At 51.6% G+C, this 26,434-nt stretch overlaps 3 protein-coding genes across 4 annotated transcripts in view; 1 reads left to right on the top strand and 2 right to left on the bottom strand.

Annotated features, from left to right (window-relative positions):
• Positions 1 to 5,985, bottom strand: part of UBE3B (ubiquitin protein ligase E3B) — a 21,592-nt gene extending 15,607 nt beyond the window's left edge. The window contains exons 1-10 of the mRNA XM_059484843.1: positions 5,859 to 5,985; positions 5,147 to 5,227; positions 4,539 to 4,732; positions 4,096 to 4,216; positions 3,303 to 3,362; positions 2,864 to 2,968; positions 2,684 to 2,780; positions 1,960 to 2,045; positions 1,196 to 1,278; positions 561 to 666 (exon numbers count right to left, since the gene is read on the bottom strand). Coding sequence (XP_059340826.1) covers positions 561 to 666; positions 1,196 to 1,278; positions 1,960 to 2,045; positions 2,684 to 2,780; positions 2,864 to 2,968; positions 3,303 to 3,362; positions 4,096 to 4,216; positions 4,539 to 4,699 — 819 coding nt within the window. The 5' untranslated portion in view covers positions 4,700 to 4,732; positions 5,147 to 5,227; positions 5,859 to 5,985. The remainder of the gene's footprint in view (positions 1 to 560; positions 667 to 1,195; positions 1,279 to 1,959; positions 2,046 to 2,683; positions 2,781 to 2,863; positions 2,969 to 3,302; positions 3,363 to 4,095; positions 4,217 to 4,538; positions 4,733 to 5,146; positions 5,228 to 5,858) is intronic.
• KCTD10 (potassium channel tetramerization domain containing 10) lies at positions 5,102 to 20,347 on the top strand. 2 transcript variants are annotated; one of them, XM_059484847.1, is made up of 7 exons: positions 5,102 to 5,339; positions 8,850 to 9,063; positions 14,225 to 14,394; positions 14,852 to 14,938; positions 15,525 to 15,577; positions 16,251 to 16,446; positions 17,057 to 20,347. In XM_059484847.1, the coding sequence occupies exons 2-7, from the start codon at positions 8,856 to 8,858 to the stop codon at positions 17,273 to 17,275; spliced, it is 933 nt and encodes a 310-aa protein (XP_059340830.1). In that variant the 5' UTR covers positions 5,102 to 5,339; positions 8,850 to 8,855; the 3' UTR covers positions 17,276 to 20,347. The 2 variants fall into 2 exon arrangements, with proteins under 2 accessions (XP_059340830.1, XP_059340829.1); XM_059484846.1 differs by lacking the exon at positions 5,102 to 5,339 and adding an exon at positions 6,048 to 6,100.
• MYO1H (myosin IH) overlaps positions 20,291 to 26,434 on the bottom strand; it is a 19,756-nt gene continuing 13,612 nt past the window's right edge. The window contains 8 exon segments of the mRNA XM_059484845.1: positions 20,291 to 20,935; positions 21,595 to 21,694; positions 23,013 to 23,110; positions 23,556 to 23,617; positions 24,384 to 24,519; positions 24,982 to 25,037; positions 25,539 to 25,632; positions 26,058 to 26,141. Of these exon segments, the coding sequence (XP_059340828.1) occupies positions 20,912 to 20,935; positions 21,595 to 21,694; positions 23,013 to 23,110; positions 23,556 to 23,617; positions 24,384 to 24,519; positions 24,982 to 25,037; positions 25,539 to 25,632; positions 26,058 to 26,141 (654 nt within the window). The 3' untranslated portion in view covers positions 20,291 to 20,911.

Raw genomic sequence — 26,434 nt, 5'->3', positions numbered from 1 at the left:
GTTGAGGCTGCTTTAGTGTCAAACACTCTGCTCCATAGAGTGTTTGACACGGAGTTGGGCTGGGAAATAAAACCCCTGGCAGGTGAACAGGTCATGATGGAGATGGAGCCAGACCTTTGCAATGTTCTGCAAGATCACAGCATTTGTGACTTGTTCTCTGCAAGAACACAGCATTTGCCCATTTGGCACAAAACATGCACCAAGCAGATTGAATTGGATTAGTGGGCAGCACACTTGTCACCCCCACAGAGCCTCAGCCACCCAAAAGGGTGATTTTGGCTTTGGCTCTCTCTGTGGTTATGGAAAAGGAACAGCAAGGACATGATAAATTCAAGCTGTGGGTCACATATGCCTTTATTATTTATTTATTTAGGTATTTTAGGGCAGTTCAGCCCATCATCCCACTGGTGTTAATAACTTCTCCATTAGAAATGCAGAGTATTTGTAAGGCTTTCCTATTTCTGGCAAAGAGAAATGGCAAAGCTCTGTTCCAAGAGCTGGTAAAATGGAATAACAAGTGGCCTGGTGTGATAATCAGTCCTCTGAGATCACCCACTTACCTCAGGGGTGAGAGTAGCAAGGTGAGTCATTATAGCAGGCACAGACATGACATGGATCAGGAAGGACCTCAGCAGATTGTCTGAGAACTGTGCAGCAACCACAGGGCTACAGAGAGAGAGAGAAACACTTCAGAGCTCAACCCAACCTGGGAAAGCAACACAGCCTCCAACTGAGCCATCCAGAACTGGGAATTCCCTCAGCAAGAACCACAGACACAGGGAATGGATTGGGCTGGAAAGGAACTTAAAGCTCAGCCCATCCCACACCACTGCCACGGGCAGGGACACCTTCCACTATCCCAGGCAGCTCCAAGCCCTTTTCAACCTGGCTCTGAAGCATCCCAGGGAAAAGATCAAAAGATAATTCACTCACACCTCTGTTCCCAGAGCAAGCTCACCCTGAACTGAACTGCACCCTCAAGTTTAGGCTCACAATAATTCCTGACTTAAAACCACCCTAATCTGAACAAGGGTGACAGCAAAGTGAGCCATTTGCCTAAAACAACTTCTTTCCTCAGGGTGATATTCTCAATGGCACAAAACCACTGATAGAATGAGAAGTCTTTAAAAAAAAAAAAACACTAAAAAAAGACAATTTTGGCTGCAAATCCCCCCAGCAGCCCCAGCTGACTCACCGCAAGGCGAGGGAGAAAATGGCAGTTAAGGAACCTTTGGACAGGGAAGGTCTGGATCTTGCCAAGCCATTAGTTAGCAAAATCTGGAATGGAAAAAATATATCAAAGTATAAAAACCCTGTAGTACTCAGAAAAAAAAAATATTATTAGTCCTGAAAGACATTAAGTTTATTTAATGCAGAGAAAAAGAACATCAGAGCAGTCTAAAATCCAGTTCTTACAAGTTGTTTGGCAGAATTAGAAGGGCTTCAGGTTAATAATGGCAGAAGAGAGATAATGCAATGAAATCAGACACTCTGCAGGACTTATTTCCCTAGAACCTGTGCTCACAGGCTTTAAAAATTAACAGGCAAGGCTCAGAGTTTGGTAATGTAATTCTTATTTAAAAGATTCATTACATCCGTTCCTTTTGCCAGCAGAGCAGCAAACAAACCCAACCAATGCAATGTGCCAGCTGCAAAGTTTGGCAAAATTATGTAGGACTTGTCCTTGTCCTATTCATGATGAGGTGATTGAGCAGGATTTAGGTTCAGCAGCAGGGACAGAAGGGGAAGGGTGGATTTTCTCTCAGGTGGGGACACTCTGTTTTACTTGAGAAACTTGAGAGATTTTTGCTTTGCTTGAGAAAAATACAATCATGTACAGATCACCAGCAGCTCATCCCTGAGACGCCAGCACAGACCCAAAGAGCTCCTCAGGAGAGGGGCACAGGCAGGGCTGGGGCTGGTTTGGGTGGAGCTGGGGCTGTGGCAGCTCAGACTGACCTGCAGCACGGAGTAGAAGCCCTTCTGGTTCAGGTGGCCCATGATGTTGGCACAGATGTGGTTCATGGCAGGTCTCAGGGTCTCACCTTTGGGTTAAAGCACTGATGTCACTCCCACAGGAAGGTTTGTCACTGCCCAAGCTCTCCTGGCACCAACTCCTTGTCCTTCTACACAAACCCATCATTCTGGCAGCATTGCACACTGTACTGAGTCTCATTTCCTCCCACTACCTGTCTGCCTTTTCTACACCTGTTTCCCACAAAACCCCAGAGCTAAGAGCACATTCCCTTATCCTCTGAACACTTCTTGTGTGGAGGTTTTTGGCATATTATAAAATGCTGTAACAACTGTTGGTGTCCTAAGGGAAACAGCCTAATCCCAAGGGGAACCAGATTAATCCCAAGGGAATCCTTGTTTTGGGCAACCACAAGAGCAGAATGAATGTTTGTGGTAACCAATGAATCTTTGTGGTAACTGGTGCTTTTCTGCAGAAACAGGATCCCAGAACAGTTTGGGCTGGAAGGAATGTTAAGGATCATCCCATACCAAGCCTCTGCCAAGGGCAGGGACACCTCCCACTATCCCAAGTTGCTCCAAATCCTCTCCAACCTGGCTTTGGACATTCCCAGGGATGGAGCAGCCACAGCTTCTCTGGAACTTGTGCCAGGGCATTCAGCAGATTTTAACACCAAGTCCCAAATCTTAAAGATTTGGATGCACCAACCTTTTCCCCGGAGGATTTTCCAGGTAGAAGTGTCTGTGAAGGTGACCAGCATTGTGAGGTGCAAGTTCACCAGCCTGGAGTCCTGCAGGATGTCAGGCTGGGATAACAAACAGCAGAGTTAACAAATCCACTGAGCCTTGTGCCAAATGCAGGCAGAGAAAACACAAGAATAATCCTCACCTTGAGCTGCTTGAGGAATTCACAGCAAAACCACAGGATGTCTTTGATCTGCTTGATCCAGAGGAGTGTGAGGTCCTTGGAGAGTGCCAGTGACACGTACCACACCTGAGCAAGGGGGGATGCACAGAGGGATCAGGGTTTGTGCTGCTGCTGGGCAGAGTTTGGGGACTGAACCCAGCAGTGGGACCAAGATGCTCCTCTGCCCAAATTCCCACACCACCCACCCCAGAAACCAAGTGTCCTTCAACTCCCGTGGCTGCACAGAATAAAAATATCCCAGGAATACTGAAGGACTTGTCCAGACTTTCCCTGTGGAATCTCCACAGTGCTCAAGGGCTTCTGAAAGCTTAAAATTATACATTAGCAAAATAAATCCCCACAGAGAGAGCTGAAAACAACCACCAAGCCCTCTCCACTCCAAACCAAACCCCCTGCTGACCTTGGGCTCGTTCTCCACATCCATGCTGGTCAGGATACAACGGCACAGCTTTTCAAACCTCTGGAAAATCCAAAGGTGGGATTAGTTCTAACTACAGGAAGGGTTAAAAAGCACAAGAACAGCTCAGCAGAGGGAGGAAGATCTCTCTGTCTCAAATCAGCAAATGTTCCCAGCACATTCCCTACAGGAATTCTGATGGCTCCTTCCCTGGGAGCACACACATCACACTGCTGCTCCTTTTTTTGGGGCATTTTTTGGGTGCTGTACCTACAGAAAACTGTGCATTTGAGCACAGATTTCCATGGGATAGAGATTAAAAAAAATCCCTCACTGCTGCTGCCATTGGAACACAGCTTTCCATTTTCCAGCTGGTTTTCTTCCAGTCAGCCCTCACAGCCTCCTATGATCATCATTTCAGGGCTTCACTCTGAACCCACAAGTTCTGGGCATGGTGAGAAAAGCTGCTGGGGGACAAACAGCTTTCCCTGTGCCAGCACAGATCTCTGGGAGCTGTCCCAATGTACCTGGGGTGTGCCAAAATCCCCAGGCACAGCTCCTGCAGCTGGCACAGTCACCAGGAAAAACATCCATTAAAGGATGTCCCAAATTCAGAACCACTGATGAAAAATTCAAGGCTTCTCCTGTTTTAATCCCTCAGGAAGGGCCAGGAGTCAGAGAGAACATTGTTGAAGGCAAAATATAGTGCAAGAACCCCCAAGATCACTGGGTAAGGAATTTAACATATTTAACCTGTCCCCAAAAGCATGGCAGGATGTCAGGGCAGTGTCCTCACCTCCTTGTCCTCCTTGGCATTGAACACAAACAGCAGCTTCCTGGCAATCCTGAACACAGACAGGGCACTTCTTTTACTTGAGCCACATTCATTTGTCCCAAAGAAATCATCCACCTCTCTCCTAGCAAAGAGGGAAAAACGAGGAGTTAAAAAAAGCAATCACAGAGCAAAGAAGGGGCTCATGAGGAAGATGGAGAAAGACTTTTCACAAAGGTCTGGAATGACAGCAAAGAGGGGAATGGACTCAAATTAAAGCAGCACAGCGTTAGATGGGATATTGGGAAGAAATCCTTCCCTGTGAGGGAGGAAGAAGCTGCCTGACCCCTGGAAATATCCAAGGCCAAGCTGAAGCAACCTGGGCTAGTGAAAAGCAGCGAGGGGTTTGGAATGAGATGAGCTTTAAGGACCCGTCCAAGCCAAACCACTGCACAAATGCCACACACCTGATGTCCCTCTGCAGGTGGCAGCGACACAGGAACCTCCTGACCAGGGCCTGGAGCTGCACTGCTGCTCTCTCCCTCTCCTTGAGCTCCCGCCGCTCCTCGCGCGCCTGCCGCGCCTTGTCCAGGAACTGCGCCCTGGAGGACTGGCTGGCACTGAACATGGCAAAGGGAGCAAAGATCCTCACAGCAAACACCTGGGAAAACACAGCAGAGTGGGGAAAAAACACTCAGAGAAAGGTAATTCTCAGCTCCCTGCAGGGGAGGGGAGAATCCGACAGCAGAGGGAAAAGTGGGATGAAAAAACACCCCAGTGATTGTCACGGGGCTGCAGCAGGGACACAAAAACACTGGCAGGGAATCCTTCCAGCACAGCCCACAGCCTGCTGCAGGCTGGGAGGTTTTAAGTGGAAAAATAAACAAAGCAGTGGTTTTGACACTGTGCTCCACCTCCCCTCTCCAGCCTCTGTTCTTTCCTTGGTAACAGATAAGAACAACTCCCCGGCCAGGGACAGGAGGCAAAGGGCACAAGGGACACTGACTTATTGCCACTCACCAGATAAAACACCCAGGGACAACCAGAGCTTAATAAACAGTGACAAAGAGCTCACCTGAGGGGTCACTTCTTCAAGGGAAGCGTGTGATGCTCATTTACACACGCACATGATCCCCATCCAGGCTTCGGGCAGCTCCTGCATGGACAAGCACATTCCCTGCGGCTGATTTGGGGGATTTGGACTTTCCCTCCGCACTCCCGAGTCCTTTGGACTCGATTTACCCCTCTCTGCACCCGCAAGGAAAACGGTAAGTGGGAGTAGGAGCAGCACCGCGCCTCGGCGGCGGTCACCAGCACAGTCAGCTGTGGGGGACAGATTACTCCGTGTGTGACAGCACGGAAGGACAAAGCCACCCGGGCCGCCGGGGACCGGAGCAGGTGCCACCCCCGAGAAGAGCCACCCCCAGCCCCCAAGCTGGGCTGCAGCTCCCGGGACTCGCCCACGGCGCAGCCCCAGAGCCCCCTCAGCCCCTGTGGCAGCGCCCGCATCCCTCCCGCATCCCCCGTTCGCACCGCAGCCTCCCCGGGCCCAGGCTCGCCCCGCCGGGCCCCGCCGCTCCGGCGGCCTCCCCGCAGCCCCCAGGCGCTCACCCTCGTCCCGGCGGACACCGGGCCGGGCGGGCCGGGCCGAGCGGCCCCGGAACCCCCCGGTCCGTCCCGGTTCCACCGCCCAGGCCGCGGCCGCAGCCCCCTCCTCGCCCCCGTGTCCGCGCTCCCCGTCCGGCCGCCAACCCGCCCCGCCGCTGCCGTTCCGCCGGCCCGCTCACCGGCTCGGCGCAGGGAGAACAGCCGGCTCTGCGTGCCGGTGATACCGGGAAGGTCGAACCGAGCCGGGGCAAACCGAACCGGGCCAAGCCCACGAGGCGGCAGCGCAGCGCGGCAGCGGCCTGGGGGGCCATCGGACGGGTTTGGGGGCGCACCCGGGCGGCGCCGGAAGCGAAGCGAGGGGCGGAAGTTCCCCCGCCCGGCGCTCCCGCTCGCTCGGTCCGAGGGGCTCGGTCCGTTCATGGTGAGGGGGAAAGGGCGGCGCGGGGCCCGGGGGACGCGCCCGCAGGGCCGGGATGGGCTCCGGGCCTCGCGGGGGAGGAGGGGCTGAAGGGCTGAGAGGCTGTTGGGGGACGGGGTAATGGGGAGTGAGGGGCTCCGGGCCTCGGCGGGACAGGGGGAGCTGAGGGGGCTCCGGCTCTCATGGAGGGTTAAGGGGCTCAGGGTCGGGGGGCTCAGGGTGGTTTGGGCCATGGGAGGGGGCTCAGAGAGGCGGAGGGGCCGGGGGTTGCGGGTAGCGGTCCTGGCCGGGGGTGCGTGCGGGGGCCGCTGCCCTGGGGAGGGGTCGGGATGAGGATTTGGGGGGTCGGGATGAGGATTCGGGGGTCCCGATGAGGATTTGGGGGGTCGGGATGAGGATTTGGGGGTCGGGATGAGGATTCGGGGGTCCTGATGAGGATTTGGGGGTCCGGCCCCACAGAGCGGTGCGGGTGTTGAGCGGCAGCCCCGAGGCTGGAGAGAGGGGTCCGGGGGGAGTCTGACCCACGGTCACGGTCCGGTTTGCGTGGTTTGGGGACGGCAGGGCTGCGATTTGGGGTCTCTCAATGGTGGGATCGATCCCCTCTGGAACCCCGAGCCCATTCCTGGGCTGTTCCGGTACCGGAGGGAGCTGAGGTTGCTGCCGGTGCATCCCGGAGATGATGGGATCACCTCCAGGCCATCCCCGCCCCTCCTGCTCCCTCTCCGGCTCCTTTGGGAGTTTCATGGTGGTAAAACAAAAATCCTTCGGCTCGGCTCATCCCGGAGCTGTGGGAGCTGCAGGAGCAGGGGTGGAAGGGGTTAATTATCCCACCCTGTCCCATCCTGAGGGAAGGAGGCTCCAAGTAATTAAGGATTTATCGGCTCTGGGGGCATTTGTGGCGCTGAGCCTCCGGTGCCAGTGTGACCTCGGTGACAGGGAGGTGACAGGAATCCAGCTCTGTCCGGCTGCATTTTGGTGCTCTGAGCAGGCTGGGAGGGCAGGGAAGAGCAGGAAAAGCTCCTGTGTGCTCTCCCTGTTTGCTCCGAGGCAAAAAGCCTTGAAAACCTGTGGATATTCTGGATTTTAGCACTGGGGAATCTGTTGATTTCTGCATTGGGACTCGCAGGAATCATCTGTTCCACTCGTGTATGTTGGGAATTGCCCAATTCCATCCCAGATTATTGTAAGAGCTTTAAGCCGTGGAGTTGTGTAAGAAATGAAAGCAGTTGTTGTGGGAAAGCATTGGCTTTGCAGTGCCAAACCCAGCTCAGCATTCCCAGGGCTTTTCCCCGGGAAAAAAACGGGGGCTGTGCCCACGAGTGTCCTTCAGCTCCAGAAATATTTAAAACACTTGAGAACTTCACGGGGAGAGCCAGGGGAGGAGCCGAGGTGTGAAACACCCGGTGGGAACGGGGGTGTCACCCTGCCAGGGTGGGGATTGTTCCTTTGAGCTGGGAGGTCCTTCCTTGAGCTGGGAACTGCTCCTTTGAACTGGGAGCTGCTCCTTTGGGCTGGGAGCTGCTTCCTTGAGCTGGAAATTGCACTCTTGAGCTGGGAAGTCCTTCCTTGAGCTGGGAACTGCTCCTTTGAACTGGGAACTGGGAACTGCTCCCTTGAGCTGAAAATTGCACTCTTGAGCTTGGAAGTCTTTCCTTGAACTGGAAAGTCGTTCCTTGAGCTGGGAGCTGCTCCCTTGAGCTGGGAAGCCCTTCCTTGAACTGGAAATTGCACTCTTGAAGTGGGACCTCCTTTCTTGAGCTGGGAATTCCTTCCTTGAACTGAAAAGTCCTTCCTTGAGCTGGGAACTCTTTCCTTGAGCTGGGGAGTCCTTCCCTGAACTGGAAAGTCTTTCCTTGAGCTGGGAGCTGCTCCCTTGAGCTGGAAATTGCACTCTTGAGCTTGGAAGTCTTTCCTTGAGCTGGGAAGTCTTTCCTTGAACTGGAAATTGCACTCTTGAAGTGGGACCTCCTTCCTTTGAGCTGGGAAGTCCTTCCTTGTGCTTTCCTTCAGTTGGCAACTGCTCCTTTCAGCTGGGAGTTGCTCCCTTGAGCTAGGAAGTCCTTGCTTGACCTGGAAAGTCCTTCCTTGAGCTGGGAAGTGCTCCCTTGAGCTGGAAATTGCACTTTTAAAGTGGGACTCCCTTCCTTGAGCTGAGAAGTCCTTCCTTGAGTTGGGAGGTCGTTCCTTGAACTGGAAAGTCCTTCCTTGAGCTGGGAATTGCTCCCTTGAGCTGGGAATTGCTCCCTTGAGCTGGGAATTGCTCCCTTGAGCTGGGAATTGCACTCTTGAGCTGGGAATTGCACTCTTGAGCTGGGAATTGCTCCCTTGAGCTGGGAACTGCTCTCTTGAGCTGGGAATTGCACTCTTGAGCTGGGAATTGCACTCTTGAGCTGGGAACTGCTCTCTTGAGCTGGGAATTGCACTCTTGAGCTGGGAACTGCTCTCTTGAGCTGGGAATTGCACTCTTGAGCTGGGAATTGCACTCTTGAGCTGGGAATTGCACTCTTGAGCTGGGAACTGCTCCCTTGAGCTGGGAATTGCTCCCTTGAGCTGGGAATTGCTCCCTTGAGCTGGGAATTGCTCCCTTGAGCTGGGAATTGCTCTCTTGAGCTGGGAATTGCACTCTTGAGCTGGGAATTGCTCCCTTGAGCTGGGAACTGCTCCCTTGAGCTGGGAACTGCTCCCTTGAGCTGGGAATTGCACTCTTGAGCTGGGAATTGCACTCTCGAGCTGGTGACCGCATTCCTTGCAGGAAGAGATGTCGGGAGAGAGCGTGGTGAGCTCAGCAGTGCCGGCGGCCGCGACGCGCACGACGTCCTTCAAGGGGAGCAGCCCCAGCTCCAAGTACGTGAAGCTGAACGTGGGGGGAGCCCTGTACTACACCACCATGCAGACCCTGACCAAGCAGGACACCATGCTCAAGGCCATGTTCAGCGGGCGCATGGAGGTGCTCACGGACAGTGAAGGTGAGGATTGGGGTGTTCCTGGTGCTCTCCCACGTCCTTTCTGGGCTGGGAAAGTCACAGGGGTTGTGGGAAGGTCAGAGGAACATCTGTTTGTAGGGTGAAGGTAAGGACTGGGGTGTTCTTGGTGTCCTCCACGTCCCTTCTGGGCAGGGAAAGTCACAGGGGTTGTGGGAAGGTCAGAGGAACTTCTGTTGGTAGGGTGAAGTGAGGATTAGGATGTTCCTGGTGCTCTCCATGTCTTTCCTGGGCAGGGAAAGTCACAGGAACTTCTATTTGTAGGGTTGGAAGGATGGAGGATCTCTCCTGCAAGGGAGGGTTGGGATTGTTCAGCCTGGACAAAAGGCAGGTTTGAGGTGACCTAATTGTGGCCTTCCAGTGCTTGAAGGAGCCACAAGAACCACAGAGAGAATATTTATAAGATATTTATATAATAATATATTTATGTATTTATAAGATATTTATATAATATTTAAAGATTTCATCCCAATATCTAATCCAAACCTATTCTCTTGTCCTGCTCTGGAGTGGCAGGACAAGAGGATAGATTTGGATTAGATTTTGGGATGAAATCTTTCCCTGTGAGGGTGGGGAGGCCCTGGAGGGTGCCCAAAGCAGCTGTGGCTGCCCCTGGATCTCTGGAAATGTCCCAGGCCAAGCTGGACAGGGCTTGGAGCAGCCTGGGACAGTGGGAGGTGTCCCTGCCCATGGCAAGGAGTGAACTAAATAATCTTCAAGGACTAAATAATCTTCAAGGCCTAAATAATCTTCAATCTCCCAGCCCAACCCATGCTGTTGTTCCATGATTCCATGATTATACAGCTGGGAAAAATGTGGAACGAGAGACAAGGATGACCTGAGTGGTTTCCTGAACAGCAGAAGGACACTAAGAAGTGCCAAAGGTCCTGTCAGGCCCAGGTGACACCTGGAGCATCTTTTCCTTTCAGAACACTGACACTAAAGCTCTGAAACCCATGGAAAAAGGTGGGGATGGTGATTAGGAATCTTTGAGTTGGGATTTGTGTGTCCTCTTGGAAGCTCAGGATGCCATTCCCTCTTCTTGTCTCCTTGTTTATAAATAAAATATAAAACAAGCTCTGAACATAGGTATAAATGAGTTAAAAGCTGATTTTTAAAAATGAAAGAATTTTCTTGTGGGACTTGACAGCTGATTTCCCTAAAACAGAACCAGTTGCAGGATTTTCAGAAAATTTGAAATTTTATCTCCACATTCCCACGTTGTGGGTGTATCAGACTTTAATTGGAAGCTCAGCTTTATTTTCACTCTGTTATTTTACCCATAACAATATTTAAGAACCTTTGTCTTTAACTGCAGCCTCTGCAAAGCTGATCCTGGAGCTTCAAACACCTCCCTTGGGATTAGTTAATTATTATTAGAAAATTTTGTTTGAATTTGCTGAAAATAGAGAAAATACAGTACAAGATGGACTGAGTTTTGAGTGCTTTAAAACAATCTGTTTGGAGGTTTATGGTAAGCTTTCCTGAGATAAAATAAAGTGGATTTGAAGGGAAAAAATGTAAAAATAGAGCCTGATTAGCTGAATATTCCTGGTTTAGCCAAAAGTCTTTATATTTAAGCTGGGGAACACAAAGCTGTGTTGTTCCAGGTGTAATCCCAGGCCAGGATAAAGCAGGAATGTGGATTCTGTGATTTGGATCAAAGGGTCTCTGGGATGCTTATCCTGGACACAAACCATGGAGGTTGCATTGATAAAGTCAGTCTGTGTGTCAAATTTGGGAAAAAACTCAAGTGGGAATCAACACTGGGTCCAATTTGGGAAAAAATCTGTCAAATGTGAATGAACACCTTGACTGGGAACACTGGAGCACTGGAAATGTTGTGAACATTCTCCCTTTGCTAAACTTGGGCTGGATCTTCCTGTCCCTCCCTGAAGCTGCTGGGCTGAATTTGATAATTCCAGACTTCCTGTGCTTGCAAATGGATTGGAAATTCCAAATTCATTTTGGAAACTCACCCTGGCCTGATCCCAATGGGGTTGGGAGATGAACCCAGGAGGGTTGGGACATCCCATTCCCAGGGCTCAGAGGCTCTGCAAGTGCTGTTTGCACCCCAAATCTGAGGATAACTGCAGTTTCTCCCACTAAAATACCAGTTTGGGATGTAAAACCCCAAGTTTGTTTTGCTGTGACTCCCACAGTGTGTGTGTGGGATTGTTCCATGGAACCAGTTTGTGTTTTAAGAGGAATTTGATACTTCCTGTATGTTGTAACACAGACACTCCCATTGCAGCAGTTCTTGCTTTATCTCCCCTTGCCTGGAAACTGGGACAATAGCACTGGGGCTGCTAAAGGAAACACTTTTTATCTGGAATTCTTCAAAATCCTCCTCATTGGTCACACCCTAAACCTGGCACCAAATAAAATGTTTCTTAGGGAAAGAAGCCAAGCTTGGGGAGCAACTGGAAGGAGTTGGGTTTAACCAGTCTGGAATTTGGGTCCTGCTCTGTGTCTGGGATTCAGATCCCAGCTGAACAATTCCAACCTGCTGCTCCTCAGGCTGGAGAGAACAGGCTGGGCTTCTCTGCCTCTGGGTGGCAGATGATTGTTTTCAGCTTAGAAATTATTGATGAACTGTAGCAAATCAGCACATTTGGAACATTTCCTTGGATGGTAATGAGCAGGGAGAAGGATGTGAGTTTTCCAGGTGCATCCACCTATTTCCAATTCTCCTTTTTTCCCCTGACTCCCTGCTGTTGTTGATGGGGAAGCTGTTCCTGGTCCAGCTGCTGATAAGAGAGTGGAGCCTCAGGCAGTGTCCAGTGTCAGGCTCCTGTTTCACCTGCCAGGCCTTGCTTGGAAAATATCTGCTTTTAGCTGCAGTGTTGGGATCCTGTCCCTGAGGATTCCTGTAAGACAAAGATGGATTTCTAAGGGTGTGATGTGTCCATGGACAAAGGCAGTGAGGGGAGGGGGCTCTGAGACCCCACCTGCAGAGCTGGCCCAGCACAGGGAGGAGCTGGAGCTGCTGGAGAGAGCCCACAGGAGACACCAGCATGGTCAGAGGGATGGAGCAGCTCTGCTGGGAGGAAAGGCTGGGATTGTTCAGCCTGGAGAAGGGAAGGAGCTGGCAGAAATGAGGGAAAGGACTATTTGCAGGGCCTGGAGTGACAGGAAAAGTGGGGATGGCTTCAAATTGCCAGAGGGCAGGAATAGATGGGATATTGGGAAGAAATCCACCCTGTGAGGGTGGTGAGAGGCTGGCATGGAATTCCCAGAGAAGCTGGGGCTGCCTCATCCCTGGAAGTGTCCAAGGCCAGGGCTTGGAGCAGCCTGGGATAGTGGAAGGTGGCCCTGCCTATGGTACAGGGCTGGAACTGGATAAACTTTAAGTTCTCTTCCATCCCAAACCATTCCATGATTCCGTACAGACCATGGATTCTGTGTCCCTTCCTAAATGGATCACAGGATGTTTTTGGAGCTCTGCAATTAAGAAATGACTCCCAAAGACTCCAGCCCACTTGTTGGCTCTGCTGTGGCCGAGTGGCACCAGGGTCACTTCCCTGTGACTCATCTCCTTTGGGCTGCTTGGGGGAAGCAGAAGGGTTTTTAAAGCTCTTCTAGTGGTAGCTCTGATTTTGCAATGCTACTGGAAGTGTTTTCTCATCCCCACATGAAAATGAGCAACTCTGCTTCAGTTTCACCATCTGTAAACATGAAGTTGCAGCAGATTTTTGCAGCCTATGAGGAATCATAGAGGAGTTTGGGGATGATAATTCTGCTCTCAGCTTGCCCTTTACCTTCCTGTGTGCTCCAGTGAGCTTGGGAGGCAGCTGCATTTGTGGAATGGTTTATTACCATGGCTTGTGCTTCCTCTTTATCACAGAATCCCAGAATGGTTTGGGTAGGAGAGGACTTTAAAGCTCACCTTGTTCCACCCCTGCCATGGGCAGAGACACCTTTCACTAAATCTCCCACTAAAATGGGATTTCTTGCTTTCCATACTCTGCACTGCCAAATGGGCTTTTTTCTGCTCTAGTTGGATTAGCCATTAGTCTGGATCAGTCCTTTCTTCCATCATTTCTTTCTCTGGTTTGTTGTTCCAGCCTGTAAAATCACACTTGGAGCACTTTGTGTTGTCTGTGTTCAGCAGGAATGAGGGAGCTGGGAAGCCTGGAGTGAGCTGCTGCAGAGTGTCTCCTTTTCCCTCAGAAAGGGCCGTGTTCCCTCTCCAGACTGAACCAAATGTTCAGACTTTTCCTCGTAATTCCATTCATGCAGAGCACACAGGGGCTGCTTTAACCTACTTTCCTTATTTGTCCAAAATATGACTCCTTCCCCACAAGCGTTTCCTCACTGCATTCCTGAGCCTCAGCCTGTGAGAGTGGCCATCTGTTCACCCAGGGAAACTCCAGCCTTGGCACTGCCTGACTTTTCCAGGGTCCAGCCTGATCCCAGCAGTGAGAGGTGAAGTGTGGATGCTGCACCCACAGCTTTGGTTGTAGCTCTTTTCTTCTCTGGAGAAGAGAAGGCTCCAGGGAGACCTTGGAGTGCTTTGCAGTGCCTAAAGGGGCTCCAGGAGAGCTGGAGGAGACTTTGGGCAAGGGCATGGAGGGACAAGCCAAGGGGGAATGGCTTCCCACTGCCAGAGGCAGGTTTAGATGGGATATTGAGGAGAAATTCTTCCCTGTGAGGGGTGGTGGCACCCTGGCACAGGGTGCCCAGAGAAGCTGTGGCTGCCCCATCCCTGGAAGTGCCCAAGGCCAGGTTGGGTGGGGTTTGGAGCAGCCTGGGATGGTGGAAGGTGTCCCTGCCCATGGATTTAAGGTCTCTTCCCACCCAGACCATTCTGTGATTTCCATCAGCCTTGAACACCCTCAGTGCCTCTCTCTGGTCAGGGCAGGGTCAGGGGTTATTTTTACTCACCCTTCACAGACTCCTGAGCAGGAACACATGAATATATTCCCAGGGACTGGATGGGCTTTAAGTTCCCTTCCAACCCAAACCATTCCATGATTCTCCTCCCACCACAATCCCAAGCTCCAGCTGTGCCACACTCTGCTCACATTCCCCATTCCATCCTCCCACTCCCAGTTCCACCATGTCCTTCACCAGTTTGCTCTGCCAAGGCCTTTTGCCACATTGATCTCAGCTTGTCCTCACTGTGGCCTTGCTGTGTCCCCAGGCTGGATCCTGATTGACCGCTGTGGGAAGCACTTTGGGACAATCCTGAACTACCTGCGGGACGGGGCCGTGCCGCTCCCGGAGAGCCGCCGCGAGATCGAGGAGCTGCTGGCTGAGGCCAAGTACTACCTGGTGCAGGGGCTGGTGGATGAATGCCAGGCAGCCCTGCAGGTGGGCACGGGGCTCAGGGGCACCTGGGGGTGGGCAGGATTTTCTCCTGGTCTTCATCTGGGGATTTTGGAGGCTGGGATGGAAATGGGAATTGTTCGTGTTGTCCTCTGCTGGAGTCTGGTCACATCTAGGAGAACCAGCTTCTTTCCAGAGCTGCTGGAGTCCTGTTGTGTTCTTTGTTATGCTCTGAGGTTCCCATCTTGGGTTTGATGCCACTGTCACTGATGTCCTGTCTGAGATAAGCCCCATTCCAGACCCTGCTGTTTAACTGGGCACAGGACATTCAGTGGTGGAGCACAGGAATGGGCACCTCAGCTGTCCCTGGCCAGCCACAGCTCCCCAGGGACACCACAGAGACAGACTGGACACTGACCCCTCAGCAGAGATCATTCCCAAGAAATGTGGCTATGCCAGGGAGCTGCTGTCACTCAGCTGCTGTTTGGTCCTTCTCCCACAGAACAAGGACACCTACGAGCCCTTCTGCAAGGTCCCGGTGATCACCTCCTCCAAAGAGGAGCAGAAGCTGATTGCAACCTCCAACAAGGTGAGAGAGACTGGGATGTGCCATGGAGCGAGCTGGGGGTGTCCAGGCTGGAGAGGAGAACCTTTGGGGAGACCTCAGAGCTCCTTCCAGTGCCTGAAGGGGCTCCAAGAGAGCTGGAGTGCTGGACAAGGGATGGAGTGACAGGATAAGGGTGATGCCTTTAAGCTGAAGGAGTGCAGGGTTAGATGGGATATCAGGAAAAAATTCTTCCCTGTGAGGGTGGGGAGGCCCTGGCTCAGGGTGCCCAGAGTAGCTGTGGCTGCCCCATCCCTGGAAGTGTCCAAGGCCAGGCTGGACAGGGCTTGGAGCAACCTGGGACAGTGGAAAGTGTCCCTGCACATAGCAGGGAGTGCTGATGAGACAGAGGGAAGATAAGAATGGATGAGGATCCAGTCCCAGAAGGGATCAGGAGGGATCGCAACCCCATCGCCAACCTGTGCATCACAGGTTTGCAGCAACAGCAGTAACACCACTGAAATCCCACTGGGAATTTGTTATTGCAGCTTCTCTGTGGGGCCTTGGGCTGAGCTGAGGTTCCAGCTCAGGCTGTGCTCCCTGGAACTCATCTGTGCTTTGTTTCTTACAGCCAGCAGTGAAGCTGCTCTATAACAGAAGCAACAACAAATATTCCTACACCAGGTAAGTCACTTCAGCTGGAATTATTGGAAGTTTTTTATAGACTAAAATCCACTATAAAAGTTTCCTTTTTCTTCCCCCAGACCCAATGACAGATTGGTGTTGGCAGGCACTCCATTTTTCCCCAATTATTTTCCAACTGGAGTCAGAAGGGAGTCTGCTGCCATCCATGGAGGGCTGAGCCTGTGCCAGAGGAGTTCCTCTAATCCTTAGGTGCAGCTGGCAGAGGCTCCTGGCCAAGTGCTGTCTGCATTCCCATGGATGGCAGTGTGGTAGTTGAACACAGAGAGCTCAGTGAGTGGTGAAATCATCAAACTGGGGGCCTTGTCCTCTTTCCCTTATTCCCTTATAAGTTTCATGACATAACAGTGCCCATCCAGGGTGCTGAGCTCAGGAATGGTTTGAAGTGAAATAATAAGAATTAATTTCTTTGCTTTGCCCCATCCCTGGAAGTGTCCAAGGCCAGGTTGGATGGGGCTTGGAGCAACCTGGGCTAGTGGAAGGTGCCCCTGTCCACGTCACAGGGTGGCACTGGATGGGCTTTAAGGTCCCTCCAACCCAAACCATCCTGGGGTTCTGTGACACAGGAATCTGGGATCTCAGAGCTGTCAGTGCTCACTGCTCCCACTCTTTCCACGCACTCTGTAAATTCCTGCTGCTACCTTCATTCCCACAGCAACTCTGATGACAACATGCTGAAGAACATTGAGCTCTTTGACAAGCTGTCCCTGAGGTTCAACGGGAGGGTGCTCTTCATCAAGGATGTCATTGGGGATGAGATCTGCTGCTGGTCCTTCTACGGGCAGGGCCGCAAGATCGCCGAGGTCTGCTGCACCTCCATTGTCTATGCCACCGAGAAGAAGCAGACCAAGGTACAGGAAACTGGGACAGTGACAGCTGAACAGGCTGGCACTTTGTCATTGCTCAGCACCTCTGGAGGGTAATCAGTGCATTGAGAGTGGGGTAGGAGCTGGGCTCATACTGGGGGTGCAGCAGGAGCTGCCTGCACTGGGCAGTTGGGATATTCCATATAAGCCCTATGGTATTCCTTAACACATGTGGTATCCATATAAGTTGTGGTATCCATAATGTTCAGTCCAGCTCTATCTTCAGACAAACCTGTGCATTTAACTACATTTGGGTTTGGGAGTTGCAAGTAGATGATCTAGGGATGGGACTAAATGATCCCTCCCAACCCAAACCATTCCCTGGCTCTACACCCCCATGTAAGGAGGGATCCATCAATGGCACACCTTCCCTGCATTCTTCCCTTTCCCAGGAGGGATCTGCCTGGTTCTGGTAAAAACCCAACTTGTTGTTGGACTCAAAAGCTGGAAACAAAAAATGGAATAGAAAGGATTGTGCCTGAAAGGATTTCTGTCTCTGGGGTGCAGTTAGGGAACAGCAACACCGAGTGTCAGGAACCCACACCGAGGTAACCTGTCCCCTGCAGTCAGTGACCTCCTCTTCCCTCCCTGCCAGGTGGAGTTCCCAGAAGCCAGAATTTACGAGGAGACCCTGAACATTCTTCTGTACGAGTCCCAGGACGGGAGGGGGCCGGACAATGCCCTCCTGGAGGCCACAGGAGGGGCTGCAGGGCGCTCCCACCACCTGGAGGAGGACGAGGAGCGGGAGCGCATCGAGCGCGTGCGGAGGATCCACATCAAGCGCCCCGACGACAGGGCCCACCTGCACCAGTGAGCCAGCCCGGGGACCCCCTCGGCTCTGGGGAAGGGGCTGCCCTGCAGCAGGACCAGGCAGTGCAACTCCTGTCCAGCACAGTCTGTAAATTGGGATTTGTAACAAACTCTAGGTTATTTGGGGTATTTAAATGCGGTAGTTGTAGGGCGAGGATCCATGAGGTTACTGGGCAGCCTGGAAGGGCCTGTTGAGCAGCTGGAGAAATGCCCAGAATTTTTAGCACTCTTGTCGTTGCTGTTTTGTGCTGGAGAGGAGGAGGACTGGCTTGCTGTGACTTTTGGTAATGATCCTGCACTTTAAAAGCAAAACAACAAACAAAAGGTCAGCCAGCCACCCTCCTTCCCTCCAGGCACTCCCTGACCCTCCTGGGCTGGGGGAAAGGCAGGGACCTGGACCCAGGGCTGCTGCAGAGACTCCCCAGAGAACAAATGGCACAGGCTGATGAGATTCCTGGAGTCTGGGGGCAGAGGGATCCCTCAGAGCAGGGGCTGCTCCCTCAGGTTCCCCACAGCTCTCAGGATCTGCTCCTCCAAGGGTTCAGTGGAGTTTCTGCAGCACTGAGCTGGGGACACCCATCCCTGTTTTATCCCTGCAGTTCAAGGTTAAAATTCCTCCCAAAGGAGGAGAATCAGGAGCAAACTGTCCACGGTTGCTTTCCCTAGGAGTGGTGTTGGTACTGGTCAGTGCTTAGAGCTTCTGCCTGAGCCTGGATCTCAGCTGGGGGTTGGTTTCCAGCAGCTCCCAGGTACCAGGAGTCACAGCAGGTTCAATCCCCCCTGTTTTGGGGGTGCTGGTGGGGGGCAGCAGCCCTGGTTCCCTTCTGGAGCTGATCCAGGAGCATTTTCCTGCTCTGAGTGAGGGGAACAGAAGCAGGCAGTGGCCCAGAGGCAGATATTCCCTGTTTGACTTTACCCTGAGGCTGTTCCAAACCCTCCCAGCCATGGCAGCTGTGTGTGGAAGGGCAGAGCATGGAGAAGGCCACTGCACTGGTGGTTTTCTACGAGTGCTTTTCTCTTTCAATGAATATTTTATCTACCTCCTTGTCTCCTGTTGCCTGTTGTGGAGTCAAGTGACAGCAGTGGTGGGAGGTGGGCTGTCATTCCATGGGGCTGAGCAGAGCCACAGCTGTGACAGTTCAGGTCACCAGTCCTAGGAGGGAGAGAAACCTGAGGTAGGAAGTGTTAAACTTGCACTGCAGCAGCACCCATGGGTGACACCAGAGCACTCCGCCCTGGGCTAGAGTTTCTTTTGACCCTTTCTCTGCAATATTTAGCACTGGCTTTAACAGCCACACTCCTGGAGCAGCAGCATCTCTGTGTTCCTGCTCCAAGGATCCGTGCTCCTGGCTCAGGGCTGCTGAGGACATGGGAACAGTGTGACACCAAAGGTGCTGCAGCAGCACCAGCCACGTTCTTCTGTTCCACAGAGCTCGGTGGTAGAGGCTGAAACACACCAGGAAGTGGCTGTACAGTTTTGGATCATCAAGTAAAGCTCAAAGATTTCCAATTTAATCTGAGGCCATCTTTCTAGGAACCAAAGACTTCTCCACATTGCAGGCAGCTGCTGGCTGTGGCAGGTGGGGTGTTATACCTGTCTACTCTCCTCTTTCTCCTGCAGCTGCTGATTGTTCACTGAGAGCTCCACAGTCTCCTGGGGGTTCAGCAGCTTCAGCTCTGTCCTGACACCTCAGGGCTTCCAGTTTGAGTTGTACCTAAACCTGTTGGCAGCACCCTCTAGGGCTGGAGCAGTGCAGAGGGGGAAGGAGCCAGTGCCTCTCCTCTCGGGGCTGGGATGAGCTGAGGGTGAGGCAGGGAAGTCCTGGGCTGCTGTTTCTCCAGCACTGTGTACTTTGGCACTTACTGGTGATTCCTGGGCTGTCACTGGGCTTCTCAGCATCTGCAGCAGCCCTTGGGGGTGGAGGCTGTGTCCCACAGAGGGGACCAGGGACAGCCCCAGTCCTGCAGCAAACCCTGCTCACTCCAGCTGGGAGCTGCTCTCCACTCATCCCTGGCTGTGCTGACCTGCAGACCCCAGACCAAATCCAGTCCTGTGCGGCAGAGCAGCCTCAGCCCCAGGAGTGGCACCAGTACCAAGCACCTGACAGGTCACAGCTACGTGATTAACTTCTCTGTAAATAGATCCTTAACTGGCTTCAGGCTTTTCCCTTTCAGGATATGCAAACTAAGTTCTTAAAAACCAGGGGAGGGCTGTTTTTAATCTTTGTACAGTGCTTTGTAGAGCTGTTGGTTTAGCAAAGTCACTCCAGGAGAGTTAAAGTTTCCATTTTGATTTTGTTGCTGCGTTTGTGGGCAGACTCTGTCTGAGCTCACTCCTGAGCTCACCCTCGGGGTGTGGAGTGGTGCAGCCAAGCTGTGCTGTCCTGGGGCCTGTCCTGTGCTGTCCTGGGGCCTGTCCTTTCCCTGCTGTCCCTGTCCTTGCTCTGGCCACACCCTGGTCATGCCCTTGCACAGATGCTCTCAGCCCTGAGCCTCGTTACTCTAAGTGGTTTTACTCTGAGCTCTCAGGTGCACCTGGGGCTCAGGGCAGGTGTCCTGGGCACAAGAGCAGCTCTTCAGATTATCCTTCCCTGCCTCCCAGTGCCAGGGAGAGCAGAGCTGGCTGCTTCCATCCCCCAGCACCAGCAGTGCCAGCACAGCCCAGGGCAGCTGAGCAAAGTCCCCCTGGGGAAGGGATTTTGTCCCCTCCCAGCTCCTGTCATGGGTGGGGCTGCACAAGGAGGGGACAGGGACCAGCCCTGGTGTCCCCTTGCCACCTCTCTCCCTGTAGCACTTCCCCAGGGCAGGTTTGGATCCCCTGAGCAGCCCCTGGGCAAGGCTCCAAGCTCCCATCCTACCCTAGAGCAAAGCATAGGTAGAACCTTTCCGTCTGAATGGAATTGTTTCATGGACAACAGCAAATTCCTGTTCTGTACAATCATTCCCACCTGTCTAGACTTCTGCACAGAACAAGCTTCAGCTGGATTTCAGTGTATGGTTGATGTTTGCAATATGTACTTTTGTTTTTTTTTTTTTTTTAATATAACACAATAAATTAGAAGATATTTCATATTTACATGCGTGTCACTTTATTACTTGCTGGGGGCTCAATATCCTCATGGGCTGTGTGGCTGGAGGAATTTTTGGGATGAAATATCAGATCTCCATCCTCATTAATGTCAGTTTGACCTCCCAGCCCTCCTTGTGGGAGAGGCTCAGCTGTTGGGATTCTCTCTGCCTTGGGAAAAGTTGGTTTTAGACCTGGGTTAATACTGCTCTGCATTTCCTGCAGTGCTCCTGAGTAGTGAGTCAAAGCACAGCTAGAAAAGCCTTTTGGCTTCTGTCCTAATCCTTCCTGACCTCTCAGAGATGGAAATTTTGCCTTGGAACTTTGGGGATAAATGTCCCTGTGACCACGTAACGAGCGTCTCCTGCTGGGAACGTTACAGCAACGTCAGGGATTTTATTTATCTATACTTGAATAGTTTTAAGCTATAAAAAAAAGAGCCTAAAAGATGCAAACAAACTCTCAAATCACAGCAGCCCTGTGGCATCAGAGATTCCAGGGGAGATGTGAGGGCTGGTCTCATCCTGCAGGCTCCTTTCTGTCCCCAGCCAAGGGAACAGGAACTGGTTCTCATCAAGACCTTTTTGGGGTTGACACCTGGGAGGAGAAGAGGAAGGAACCATTAAATCAGGAATTCTCAAGGTGCCTGGGAAGAGAGGTGGTGGTGGAGTTTCCATTTGCCCAGTGGTACATAAAGGCAATTCCCTTTGTCTGCAGGATGGAGAATTCCACTTGGAATTCTCCCTTGGAGCTGTCAGCTCCTCAGAGGACCTGCTTGGGTGACAAGAGAAGTGCCTTCCCTCCATCTCCCAACCCATTTCAGGCATAAATTGGTTGAGGGAGGTTGAAAACACCCCATGAGGCCTCATTTTGCTGGCGCACATTGAGTTTGGGTCAGACTAAATTCTCTGAGTGCCCACACCAGGAACCAGCCTTGCTGCCCCCATCCCTGGGCCAATTCCTGCACAATTCCTGGAGCTGCAGCTCCCAGCCCTGTCATGGATCACCTCCTGCAGGTGACACTGACAGGGTGGTCACCTCCCCAGGGCCAATTCCTGCACAACCCCTGGAGCTGCAGCTCCCAGCCCTGTCTTGGATCACCTCCTGCAGGTGACACTGACAGGTTGGTCACCTCCTGCTTTGGGAGGGGTCTCAGTCCCTCCTGCACTCCCAGGAAGGAGGGGCTGTGCTCTCTGCAGGTGCAGATCCAAAGGAGGAAGCACCAGGTGCCTCCCTGAGCCCAGCTGAGTCCTTACCACTGTCAGCTGTCCAGTTTTGTCCTTGAAGACCTGAGGCTCTGGCCCCACGGTGAATACCATGGTCCCCTCCTTGCCGGAGCCCACGCGGAACCGGAGGCTGGAAGCACAGGAGGGCCCTTGTCACAAACATATTTAATGAAAAATCCTTTCCTTAGGATTTTTTTCTCCTGAGAGGCCTCAGAAACAAAATGTAAATAATAATTATCTACTGCTGTGAAATGCAACAGGTGAATCTGTGATTGGTCTCATGTGGTTGTTTTTAATTGATGGCCAATCACAGTCCAGCTGTCTCAGACCATCTGATCAGTCATAAGATTTTATTATCATTCCATTCCTTTTCTATTGCTTTGCTAGCCTTCTGATGAAATCCTTTCTCTATTCTTTTAGTATAGTTTTAATATATCATTTTAATATAATATATATAATAAAATAATAAATCAGCCTTCTGAAACATGGAGGCGAGATTCTCATCTCTTCCCTCATCCTGGGACCCCTGTGAACACCACCACAGCCCCTGGAGAGCTCTCCCCACAAGAGGCTTTACTCCAAACCCCCTTTATTTCTGTTCCCTGGGCAAATCTCGTTAGAGGAGCAGATCAGAGCCTCCAGCTTAGGTGAATTTCCTAAACAATTGCATTATCCCAGCGAGCCCAAGGGGTTGATGAATGGAACAAGGCTGCCCAGCTCAGGCTTTTGAGTGTTCTTGGTGCAATTAAGCACTGGAAGCTAAGCAGATCTGACCTGGAGGAAAGCACTGAGCACACCAAATCTAATTAGAGCTGAAATGCAAAGGCCAGGCTGAAAAGCTGGAGCAGAAGTGCAGGTTTCACCTGCCAGCTCCAATTCCCAGAGAGGCTGGAGACATGGGCTGCATCCACCTGCCAGGAGCTCGGGGCTGCCACTGGGAGGAGGAATCACATTTTGGGCCTCCTCTGTCCTTGTGGGAGAGGGAAGATTTGTCCTGATGTGACCCACAGCTTCCCAGCTGGCTTTCCTGAGGCTAATGGGATCCCCTGTGGAACCACTAAAGCCACGACCTCACGCCCAGGTCACATCAGAAAACTAAAAAAAAAAAGTGGGTTTAAAATAAAATCACCTAGAAATAGGTTGGGTTTAGGCAGGTGGGGCATGGGCAGCTGTCAGAGCAGAGCAGCATCCCTAGCAAGGTACAAGGACTCATTGGAATGATTTTTAATACATTTTCTCTCAGTGCATCCCATTTCATCTCCCTGTGCCTCTGAAAGTCACAAAAACAGAGATGCTGCTGCCCCAGACCTGCCCAGCTTTGGGCACTGTCTGCTGGGGTGATTCAACAGTCTTGACCTAGTCCAGGCCTAAAAATTGAATAAAAATATTTTATTCCCATAAAATTGAACCTGCCCAGTGCTACCCACCCACCTTCCTGCCCTCCTTACCTTCCCTTCACCACTTTAACCACGCTTTGCTTGTTGGCCAATATGCAGAGCTTGGTCACTGTCTCAAAGATGTGCTCACACTGCAGGATCACATCTCCCTGGAAACAAAAAAAAGAGGGATAAAGTCACCTGGCATCACCCCAGCACCTGATGGTGCAGAGAAACTCCTTTGGGATGACTACCAGGCAGAAGTGACCAATTCAAACACCCACTCCAGGGATTATTTAGGATTTTTTTGGTCTAAAACAAGGCAGAAATGTGTCCAGAGAAGGGGATGGAGAATCAGCCACACCAGGAAGGGCTGAGGGAACTGGGGGGGCTCAGCCTGGAGAAAAGGAGGCTCAGGGGGGGATCTTCTCATTCTCCACCACTCCCTGGCAGGTTGGGATTCCAAGTGAAAGTTTTAATGTTGAGACAGCAAGGATGTAAAGGCCTGGCTGATTACACACTGAATAAACACCAGGAATTGTGTCATTCCAGGAGTTTATAGGATGGTATTGGAGGCATCAGCCCCTCACTTGAACCACCATCCCCATTTCCTACCTTCTTGTCCTCAGGAACATGAATGACCACGATCCCATCACTCAGGTTACTGGTGGAGATCCCTTCAAAAGAAGCCCAAAATTAGAGGGAAACACCAAACCCAGCTCCACACCGCCCTCATCTCCTTCCCCCAGGAGAAATAACTCCAGCCCCATGTGGTTACAGGGGAAATCACATTCCTGAAGGAGGGTTCTGTCCTTCCTTAAGAGTGAATATTCCCATTCTTAAAACAAAACACAAAAAGCTCCTACTTTGATTGATTAATTAATCAGAATTTTCAAAATATCTTCTGCAGGTCCCTTTATGTCACCCATTGTCCATAGCACAATTCCAACAGTGGTGATTTAAACCCCTGCATGAGCTGTTTGCCCCAAACCTTTCCCTGGTGCCTTGGATTTTGGTAACAGAAGAGGGGGAAGGATCCATTCTACCCCTGAACTGTAGTTCCACCAGTGCCAGGATTAAAAAATAGCCACAAGCAGAGTAGGAAAAGTTTGGGTTATTTTGTCTCCCTGTCAGCAGAAAGTGATGTCCTCCTGCGTTTAAACATTTCAAGGAACTCTTACTCATAAAATCATCCTTCAAAACTTTGTCCAACCCCCAGGAAAAGAGGGACAGATCATTCCAATATCTTTGCAAGACAAAAATTCAGAATGCCATCCTTCCTAAAGGATGCCTGGCAGGACCGCAATCCCCACAACAACCCACAGAACCATCACGGAATGATTTGGGCTGGAAGAACATTTAGGATCATCCCATTCCACCTGTCCTATTAGTCCAGGTTTCTCCTAATTCCACCCAGCCTTGGACAGTGACTCCCAGAGGTACCTTTCAGGGTGGAATACTCGATTTTCTGTTTGATCTTGGCCATCTCCACCACGTAGGCCGAGCTCTGGGTGAGCACCAGGAGCCGCTCGCGCGCCTTGAACCCGTTCCTGTCGTATTTCACCACGGGCGTCACGTACTGAGAACAACAAGCTGGAATCAGCATCTCCACCCCTGCAAGCTCCTGATCCAGGGGCTTGGATTCTCCTGGCTGGAAGCAGCTCAGCAAGGAGCAGGTCAGCAAGGTCTCAGCTCACAGGGATCTGGATTCCCTACACTGGGAAATCCAGGAGGCAAAATCCTGGGAATGATGGGGTCCCTATATGCCATAACCATGGGAAGTGCAGGGACACTCCAGCTCTGCTCCTGGACAGGGCTAGGAATGTTTTTTAAGCTTTCATTAAAATGAATCTTAAATAACTCTTAATTAGGTTTTCAATTATTTCAATTATTTTGAGACCTGTCTCAAATTTAAAAGCAAGGAAATGGTAGCTCTTCATGGAGCATTTCTTCAAGGAAATGCTGCTCTTCATCAGTTGGCTAAGCAACCAGCTCCAGGATTCCAGTGAATATAATTCCAAGAGTTCTGACCTTGCCTTACCTTGATGTTCTCCCCACGAATGAGCTGCAGCACTTTGGGGTTTAGGTCACTCTCTTCTGAGGAGCAAACCAGAAAGAGAAACTGGGTGTGAGTGCCAGAGCCACAGCCCCAGACAGACACACCCCACCTCCCAGCACACTCCAGAGAGCTGGTTCAGCTGTCCTCATCCCAACTGGCTTTTTCCCCTTGGAATATTCCCTTCCAAACTGAGGGTGGTCACCTCCAGCTGCTCCCAGACTCATTTTGGTGGCTTTTCCTGCCTGAGAAGTAAATTCACACTGGGAGTTTCTGCCTGGTTTTGGGTCTGCTGTTGGTTCAGACCCTGATGAATCCATCCCAGAGCCCAGGGAATTCTGCTCAGGTTTATGGATCCCAGTTTGAGAACAACCCAGCAGTGGTGCCGTGTCGCTGGACGTGACAGGGAGGAACTCCACTGGCAGGTGATGCTGCCTCTGCCAGGAGGGAATTTCTCTTGGAAAATGAGTCTGTTTGGTCAGGCAGGAATTCACAGAGCCAGGAGGACGTGGCTGAGGCCCGCAGGGGTTTGCTGCACTCACTCAGGCGGGTCTCCAGGAAGGGCTGGCTGAGGCTCTCCAGGTACCCCTCCTTCTTCCCACTGAAAACAGCGCTGGTCACCACCTTCTGCTGCAGCTGGTGGGAGAAGGAACAGCCTTGACCCTCAGAATTCCACCACAGGGAACACCAGCAGGGACAATGCAAACGCTGCCACTCCACAGCATCCTGCTGCTCACACATGGAATCTTGGAATTGTGATGCTTTTCTCCTGGCAGCTTTGGGTTATTCTGGGAAAATCCTACAGATTTTTGGTATTTATGGATCTTTTCCAATTATATGGAGAGCAGATTTCATGCCATAAATTAATCTCCACCTCTCTGCTCTCTCCATCATGAGGAACACCTGGCTCCAGGAGCTTGCTGTCCTATGATGAGAAGTTTGCTCTTATCCCTGAAGGACTGATTGGAGCAGCAGGATCAGAAGGTGCTGCCTGTGTCCCAGGTGATCCTAGGGGGTCACAGCTGTTTGAACTGCCACATCTTCATTCCTGGGGTTGTTACCTGCACTTTCCTCTCAGCAGTGAGCCCTCGGCAGTATTTCCTCACCAGGTTCCTCACGCAGAGTTTCTGGAGCATCTCAGATGTCTGCATTAAAAAAAATCAGGAAAAAATAAAGTAGAGCAGTTGTACAAACAGCTCTGTCTGTGCCACAAGCCTAGAACCCCATGGGATTAATTTTGTCTTTATTAGAGCTCGTGAGTTCACTCTTCTGTCAGCGCATTTTCCCTTTTTATTGCTTAAACCAGCAGGGAACTTCATAATTTCTCTTGCAAAGACCACTGTGCTATTCCACCCATTCCCACCCAAATACAGCAGATCTTGGGGTTTTCCAAAGGCTCTGGACAGAGGATGAGCCAGCAGCAGATCATCTTCTCCCA

Source organism: Ammospiza nelsoni, chromosome 18 (genome assembly GCF_027579445.1).
Source record: "Ammospiza nelsoni isolate bAmmNel1 chromosome 18, bAmmNel1.pri, whole genome shotgun sequence".
NCBI lineage: Eukaryota > Metazoa > Chordata > Aves > Passeriformes > Passerellidae > Ammospiza > Ammospiza nelsoni.
The sequence above is the reverse complement of the archived record's forward strand: the minus strand, read 5'-3'. Positions and strand labels throughout refer to the sequence as shown.